Source organism: Cucurbita pepo, chromosome LG09 (genome assembly GCF_002806865.2).
Source record: "Cucurbita pepo subsp. pepo cultivar mu-cu-16 chromosome LG09, ASM280686v2, whole genome shotgun sequence".
Lineage (NCBI taxonomy): Eukaryota > Viridiplantae > Streptophyta > Magnoliopsida > Cucurbitales > Cucurbitaceae > Cucurbita > Cucurbita pepo.
Genome location: NC_036646.1, coordinates 8,747,573 through 8,756,013, shown reverse-complemented (window position 1 = coordinate 8,756,013; position 8,441 = coordinate 8,747,573). Strand labels below are relative to the sequence as shown.

Sequence of the window (8,441 nt, the reverse complement as noted above, 5' to 3'; positions counted from 1 at the left end):
TACCGACATTAAAACATCTAAAGTAGGGTCAATGCACATGAAGTGATACTACTTATGTACGAAAGTGGTGCATGCCCATCAAGACCCAAAAATTATAAAAGTCGTACGAGACTCCTATGTTACATGTGTACAAAAGTGATACGAACAACATGATTTATGTTTGCATGTGTTTTGTATTTTTCGATTCCAATAGTGGATCGCTTACTGAGTATTTATAATACTTAACCCTTTCTTAACATTTTTTTTCTTGAAAACAAGTAAGGACGTCATAGACATCCGATAATGACTTATACATAGGTCATGGTTAGTCGTGACAACATTAGCTTCTACATCGTAATTTTATATTGCATTTAAGTCGAACATCATAATTTTAGTTTAAAATTTAATAATTAATTTGTGGATTGAAGAACTAATATTTATGCAAAATAATTAAAGAGTTTATATATATATTTGTTAAAATTAGTAGATGAATTACAAAAAAGTTGAATGGTAGGTAGATGATAGAACAGTTATTTAAGATTGGTCGAAATTAATAAAACATAAATAAAATGATTTATTTATTTATTTGAAATTTAGAATATTTTTTTATTTGATCCGATAAATTTAGAATTTTTAATTTTATGTCAAATAAGTTTTGAAATTTAAGAAATATTCAATCTTATTTTTTAAAATTCATATAAATTAAGAGTTTCCAATTTTATTAAATATAGAATTGAATTTTATATCTAATAAATCAATTAATTTTAAAAAAATTGGATACCTATTAAATACAAAATTAAAAGTTTACACGTCTATTAGATATTTAAAATTTTTATATACCAAATAAATAATAATAATAAATAACTAAACTTGTAATTTAGCCTCAAAATAACCATAAGACAAAGGCATTAAAAACATTTGATAATCCGAAAAATTCGACCAATCCGACTAATTCAATCCAATGTAACGTATGGTTTGGATTGAGTTATGACCAATCCAATCCAACTCGTACGGTTTGGATTGGCTTATGATTCCGTTCAAATTAGATTGAGTTGAATTGTCACAAATTTATGGTTAAATTTAAAAATTGTTTTAAATTTTAATTAAATGTTTGAGAATAAATAAATAAATATCTTACTACAAAAAAAAATTTAAATTAAAAAAATTTAGGATTGGATTGAGTTTGGTAAGACGGCAATTACGGAGTTGTAGGGCGATGTGTTAGAATGAATGGCAAAAGCGTAAATAAAAGGAAAAAGAAGGGCAAATTGAAGAAGCGTTCGCAAACCCAGAATAAATCCCCTTCCCACTCACATGTGTAGCGCTACTCCAACCTCTCAGTCTCTCTCACTCTCTCCTCTGCCCCCAAAATATAAAAGTTTTCTTTTTTCGCCTCTGGGTTTTGGTTCCTCTCTTTCCCTTTCCTCTGTATGATTGCAAAAACAGGGGAAATTTTGCTTCCTCAAGATTCCCGAATCGAAAAACCCCTAAATTTTCAACTCCGAATGTGAGAAACCCTGTTTGTTCCCTTTTGATTCTGTTCGTCTTCGTTCAGAATGGGCCTTGCATGACAAATCCTGCTGCACTTCATCTTCAACTTCGCTTCTGTTAATGGCAGCTTCCGCCATGGCCGCCGAGCCGACTCCAGAGGTACTTTCTTGGCTCAAAACCCTACCTCTCGCTCCTGAATATCACCCTACTTTGGCTGAGTTTCAAGATCCAATTTCATACATTTTCAAGATCGAAAAAGAGGCTTCCAAGTTTGGAATCTGCAAAATTGTGCCCCCTGTTCTTCCTTCGCCGAAGAAAACTGTAATTCTCAATTTTAATAAGTCGCTTGCAGCTCGTGCGCCATGTTCTGACTCGATTAACACCAAGTCTCCGCCTACATTCACTACTCGCCAACAGCAGATCGGGTTTTGCCCGCGAAAAACACGCCCGGTTCAAAAACCAGTGTGGCAGAGCGGTGAGTACTACACATTTCAGCAATTTGAGGCTAAGGCGAAGGCCTTTGAGAAGAGTTATTTGAAGAAATGTACGAAGAAAGGAGGGCTTTCGCCTTTGGAGCTCGAGACGCTCTACTGGAGGGCTACTTTGGATAAGCCTTTTTCGGTGGAATATGCGAATGATATGCCTGGCTCTGCGTTTGTACCTGTGAGTACAAAGATGTTTAGGGAGGCAGGGGATGGCACAACGCTTGGTGAGACGGCGTGGAACATGAGGGCAGTGTCTAGGGCCAAAGGGTCTCTGTTGAAGTTTATGAAGGAAGAGATTCCAGGCGTTACTTCGCCAATGGTGTATGTTGCTATGCTGTTTAGCTGGTTTGCTTGGCATGTAGAAGACCATGATTTGCATAGCTTAAATTATCTGCATATGGGGGCGGGGAAAACATGGTATGGCGTGCCGAGAGACGCTGCTGTGGCGTTTGAGGAGGTTGTTCGAGTTCAGGGATATGGAGGAGAAATCAATCCCCTTGGTGAGTTGATGGCTTCACCACTAGTTTTCATTTGGTTAATTATAGTCTACATATCTCTAGTTATGTTATTGGAAGATGTTCTAGTGAATTTGTTTAGCTCGATTAATGCAAATGAATATCTGTTCTTAAGCGAATACATTTTCACAGACGACACGGTAATGAACGGGATATCCCTCGATTAACCATTGCATAACAAGGTGTATATGCTGTTGGCATTGAGCCCTGTTACTTAGCTGACCAACCACATTGATAGGCTCTGTTATTCATTGTTTAAAATTCTACCAACGGAACGCTTACCTAGTTCTATGTTCCCACCGATCGTTGCTTATCATGGGTTTTGTTATCCCCTTTGCTTTTACATAGGCGTTTTCCCCCCACAACGATGTTCAACTAATTTCTTGTTCAAAATTTTGTTCTGTATCCATAATTTGTGTTCTTCATGGTTGCCCCATTTGCTACTATTTGTTAAGTTTTGATTATGAGAGCACTTCAGGAAGTGGATCATTCTTAGCTGTTTTCACTTCATTCATATATCTGTTACAAGTAGTACAATTCAATTTTAATTTGGTCGTAAAATATGGAGCCTTAGTTTTGGATTTCATTCATAATTAATTCGTTTTCCTTTCCTCGTCCAGTTACTTTTGCCATTCTTGGTGAGAAGACGACCGTGATGTCACCAGAAGTTCTTGTTAGTTCTGGAGTTCCATGTTGCAGGTAACCAGCATTATGTTAGCACTTCTATTCCTTGCTTTAGATATCGTTTCTCTCGATAGTTAAAGGCATCGGTTATTTCTAGTGATCTTACTCTTACGAGTTGACGATACTGTTGGCCCAAAAAAATGTTACCCTTCTAGAGGCTCCTTGCCTCGTCATTTGATCTCGAAAGTAACAAGTTCTGTATATTTCTCACGTCTTTAATCGATTTGCACCAGGTTAGTGCAAAATGCAGGTGAATTTGTTGTCACTTTTCCTCGGGCTTATCATACAGGTTTCAGCCATGGTGAGATTTTTGTTGTTCATTTTATGCTTTTTGTTGTTTATTTTGAACTCTAAATTGCAATTATCTGTTTCATACATTGTGTCTATTTGATACTTTCCTCTAGGATTTAACTGTGCGGAGGCAGCCAATATTGCAACTCCAGAATGGTTAAGGGTTGCTAAAGACGCTGCAATTCGTAGAGCTTCAATCAATTATCCTCCAATGGTATCTCACTTTCAGTTGCTATACGATCTTGCTCTAAGTTCCAGGTTTGTTTTGCCTTCTCGTGACGTCCGTTCAATCTAGCTGAATGATTTCCTTCTCATTTTCAGTCACTTGCTTTCTTTGATCTTTTATCTTCTTGGAATTAATTGCAAATCTGATATGATCAAAAATACATGCTGTGGTATTTCAAAGGTTTGAACTCGTGTCATTTTGAAATCTATTGTGAGAAAATAATTGTTCGGTTTGCTAGAACGACAGCACTTATTACAAATTCTTCCATCATAATCAATATTGATCTTTTGGGTTTTTTTTCCCTCCCATTATATGATTTCCTCACTCATTTGAGCAAATCTTATGTTTTAACATACAGATCACCTCTGTGCACTGGTTCTGAACCGAGAAGCTCACGACTAAAAGATAAAAGAAGGAGCGAAGGCGAAACAGTTATAAAGGAGTTATTTGTACAGAATATTCTCGAGAATAACAGCCTGCTGGACGTTCTCGGAAGTGGGGTTTCGGTTGTACTTCTTCCTCAAGGTTCTTCAGATTCTATTTATTCAAGACTGCGTGTAGGATCCCACATGAGAGGCAAACTTAGATTTCCTGCTGGTTTTTGCAATTCTAAGGAAGAAGCCGAATCCCCTCAAAGTTTTGATTATGATAATCTCACACTAGAAAACAGCCAGGGAATGAATCGAGTTAAAAGTCTCTATTCAGTCAACGGACTTTATTCTACTCTATCTGAGAGAAGCACAGGTAATTTATGTGCGTCAAGTTCAAGGATTTTGAATGCCACCAATGAACGAGGTGGTAGCGTTCACTGCGATGGATTATCGGACCAAAGACTGTTTTCTTGTGTCACGTGTGGCATTTTAAGCTTTGCCTGTGTAGCCATCGTTCAACCCAGAGAACAAGCTGCTAGGTACCTTATGTCAGCTGACTGTAGCTTCTTTAATGATTGGGTCGTTGGTTCCGGGATAACCGGTGAAGGGATTGCTATAAGAGATGGGCATGGTGTTGCTTCTAATAGTGGTAGGTTTTATAACTAATCAGTACTGGACTTGCTGACTTTTTCTTTTAATTACTAATTTTATCGAGGATCCGTTCTCTCTTAGAACGCTCATTTAACTACCAATGCAGGAAAAAGAGAAAGGTGCGTCGCTGATGGTTTGTACGATGTCCCAGTCCAGGCCGTCAATCGCCAGCTTCCAGTAGCGGATCAAAGTTACAAAGCTAACTTTAATACTGAAAAACGAAACGAGACTTCTGCCCTTGGCATGCTCGCATTGACTTATGGACATTCATCTGATTCCGAGGAGGATAATGCTGAACCCGATGCTGCTTTACATGCCAATGATGCTAAACCAACAATTTGTTCTTCAGTAGACCAATATCAGTTTGAAAATTCTGGTCTTACTTCTAGTGAATATTGTAAAAACAGTGCAACCTCCAATCATGATCCCTTGTCAGCTAACTCTGCAGATCAAATGCAGTTCCAAGTCAATGACTATGAAGAATTTGGAAGAGCTAGATTTGATTCCAAAGACTCGTTCAATTGTTCTTTGGAGTTTGAAATCGATGGCGTAGGTTCAACTAAGAAAAATGACTTGTCAACTAGATATCAAGATTCACATGTGAATGGAAAACCTTCCTTAGATACGGATACTGAAAAACCAATGTTTGAGCAGTCCGCTGAACCAGTAGAGATCGAGAATATGCCTTTCGCTCCAGATATTGACGAAGACTCCTCTAGGTTGCATGTATTCTGTCTAGAACATGCAAAAGAAGTGGAACAACAACTTCGCCCGATTGGAGGCGTGCATATTCTTTTACTTTGTCATCAAGGTGCGTTCCATTTGTAGTCATTTACTTGTTCTTGTGACATAGAATAAATATATTGGACCCCGAACTGTTCCACCTCCCTCGTTATTTTTGTTCATACCTCTACTTTCTAATATAATATTATTTCGTTCTTATTCAAATATAGCGGGTTCGTGCGTTAGTAAATACTCATGGTTACTGTTCATGACATAAACTGTTTTGGATTTTTATAATGGGAACTTGAAATTTTTGCTGTGTCTAACATTGTCTGCATCATGGAAAATTGTTTCAGACTATCCAAAGATGGAAGCCGAAGCGAAATTGATGGCACAAGAATTAAGTATCGACCATCTGTGGACTGATACGACGTTCAGAGATGCCACCCAAGACGAAAAAAAGAGAATTCAGTTAGCTTTAGATAGTGAGGAAGCGATTCCGGGTAATGGAGATTGGGCTGTAAAGTTGGGAATTAATCTCTTTTATAGTGCCAACCTTAGCCATTCTCCTCTTTATAGTAAGCAGATGCCATACAACTCTGTTATTTATAACGCATTTGGGCGCAGTACTTCGGCTAACTCTTCGGGTAAGCCGAAAGTCTATCAAAGGAGGAGCGGCAAGCTGAAAAGAGTAGTTGTAGGGAAATGGTGTGGGAGAGTCTGGATGTCGAATCAAATTCATCCTTTGCTAGCAAAGAGAGATCCTCAAGAAGAAGATGTCGACGGCTTTCCTTCTTGGACAATGTCGGATGAGAAGATCGAATGGAAATCGGACAATATCCAGAAAAGTGAGACTGTTAATAGAAAGTCTGCTGGCAAGAGAAAAATGACTTATGGGAGTGGGGCGGCGACTAAGAAAGCCGAACCTATAGAGTCGGAGGATATTGTTTCGGATAACTCGGGTGAAGATTGTATTCGTCAGCATCATAGGATTCTACAAAACAAGCGGTCTAAAATTGTTGCGAGTAAAGATGCCATGTCCGATGATTCTGTGGAGGATGTTTCTTATAAAAAACATGGAAGAGTTCCTGTCAATGAGGAAGCTTATTGTGAGACAGACGACCCTGGTTCAGACGATGGTCCAGACGAATCGCTAGGAGGTCGTCATACTAAGCTGCACAGAGGGTTCTACGGATTCAAGCTGCCCAAATGGGGCGAGATAGAACCTGCAGTTTCCGATGATTCCTTAGAGCGCGATTCTTCTCAGTTTCGTGGTAAAATGAGTAAAAGTAAGATAGATAAATATGTTGAGAGACAAGATGCACTTTCGGACGAGTGTTTGGAGAGTCCTCTTAAGCAATATAGAAGGATTCCGAAAAGCAAGCAAGCCAAAGTTGTTAAAAAGAATGTCATTTCGCATGATATTCGGGACGATAGTTTTCTTTGGCATCGTCAAGGGACTTCTAGAAGCAAGATGGCCACGATCGACAGTGAAGATGCAGTTTCGGAGGACTCCTTCGAAAATAGTTCTCATCAGCTTATGAGTACGCCTCGAAGCAAATCGGCCAAACGTACTGCAAGGGAAAATGTATTTTCAGATGATCCAGATGAAGATGATACCTCTCTTCTGCACCATAGGAAAAATGTAAGAAATGTGCAATCGAAGTACTTCGAGAGAGAAAATACACCAGACGACCAACTCGATGATAGTGCTAATCAGTGCAGGACGAGGGTACTTCGAAGTAAGCCTGTTAAGAAAGAGACCATTTCTCAAACGAAACAAGAGATTCTTCGACCTGCAAAGCGGGGAGCCTCTCGAACTTTGAAAGAAGAATTCTCTCAACCTCTAAAACGTGGAGGCCGCCATACCTTAAAACTAGAGACCCCTCAGCCAACAAAACAACTCGCCCCAAATCGACGTGGTAAGCAAGCTAAGAGGAATAATAAATTGACCGATTTAGAATCAGAGGAAGAGCAACAACTAGGTGGGCCGAGCACACGTCTTAGACAAAGAACCCCAAAGCCTACTAAATTTTCAGAAACGAAACCGAATGATAAAAAGCCAATTGGTAAGAAAAAGGTGAAGAATGCTTCATCTTTGAAGACTCCAGCAGGCCATAGAGACTCAAAAGCAAGGGATGAGGAATCAGAGTATCTTTGCGATATCGAGGGTTGCAATATGAGTTTCGGTTCAAAACAAGAACTCGTCTTGCACAAACGAAACATTTGTCCTGTCAAAGGGTGTGGAAAGAAATTCTTCTCACACAAGTACCTCGTACAGCATCGTCGAGTACACATGGACGATCGTCCCCTCAAATGTCCATGGAGGGGCTGTAAGATGACATTCAAATGGGCATGGGCACGAACAGAACATATTCGTGTTCATACAGGTGACCGACCTTATGTTTGTGCTGAACAAGGATGCGGTCAGACATTCAGATTCGTGTCGGATTTCAGTCGTCACAAGCGGAAGACTGGACATTCAACAAAGAAAGGTAGAGGTTAGTATTGCGGACAATGAATGTTGTTTTTTTAATATGAATAGTTATGATGTTGGTCAGATGACAGGTTTAGGATTATTAGAGATAGGGATAGGTTTAGCAAATCCCTGTAATTATTATCAATTAATTCTGTTGTGTTGTCTGTGTTCATTGGTGTTATAGATTTTCTGTAACCTTGCAATTGCTTGGATCTTCAAACATTCTTCTCCAATGAATGTCAGATGCTAATCATGATCTTAGTTGGGGGTTGGACATTGCCCCTTCTGGGAACTTTGTGTACTGTTCTTTTGCTTCCATTGATGCCCTTTGATTTACTTTTATGACTCAAATGCTGCTGCTGCTGCTGTATCTGTTAGACACATCCTAAGACTTTAGATATCTAGTTTGATCCGTCGAAAATGATATTGACGAGTTGAGTTTGTTCGAGTTAATGTAAAAGATAGGACTCCTGTCGTTTGTTGTCGTCCTACGGGACTAAGGACGTTTTCATCAACTGATTTCTCGTCATGTCCGGTTTTTATGGA

At 39.0% G+C, this 8,441-nt stretch overlaps 1 protein-coding gene across 1 annotated transcript; it reads left to right on the top strand.

Moving 5' to 3' along the window:
- Positions 1–1,295: 1,295 nt before the first annotated feature.
- On the top strand, positions 1,296–8,197 carry LOC111802433 (lysine-specific demethylase JMJ705-like). The gene is made up of 7 exons (XM_023686786.1): positions 1,296–2,455; positions 3,091–3,169; positions 3,388–3,455; positions 3,559–3,703; positions 4,030–4,691; positions 4,800–5,504; positions 5,773–8,197. Exons 1-7 carry the CDS (start codon positions 1,591–1,593, stop codon positions 7,920–7,922), a joined length of 4,674 nt encoding a protein of 1,557 aa, XP_023542554.1. The 5' UTR covers positions 1,296–1,590; the 3' UTR covers positions 7,923–8,197.
- The last annotated feature ends 244 nt before the right edge of the window (positions 8,198–8,441 follow it).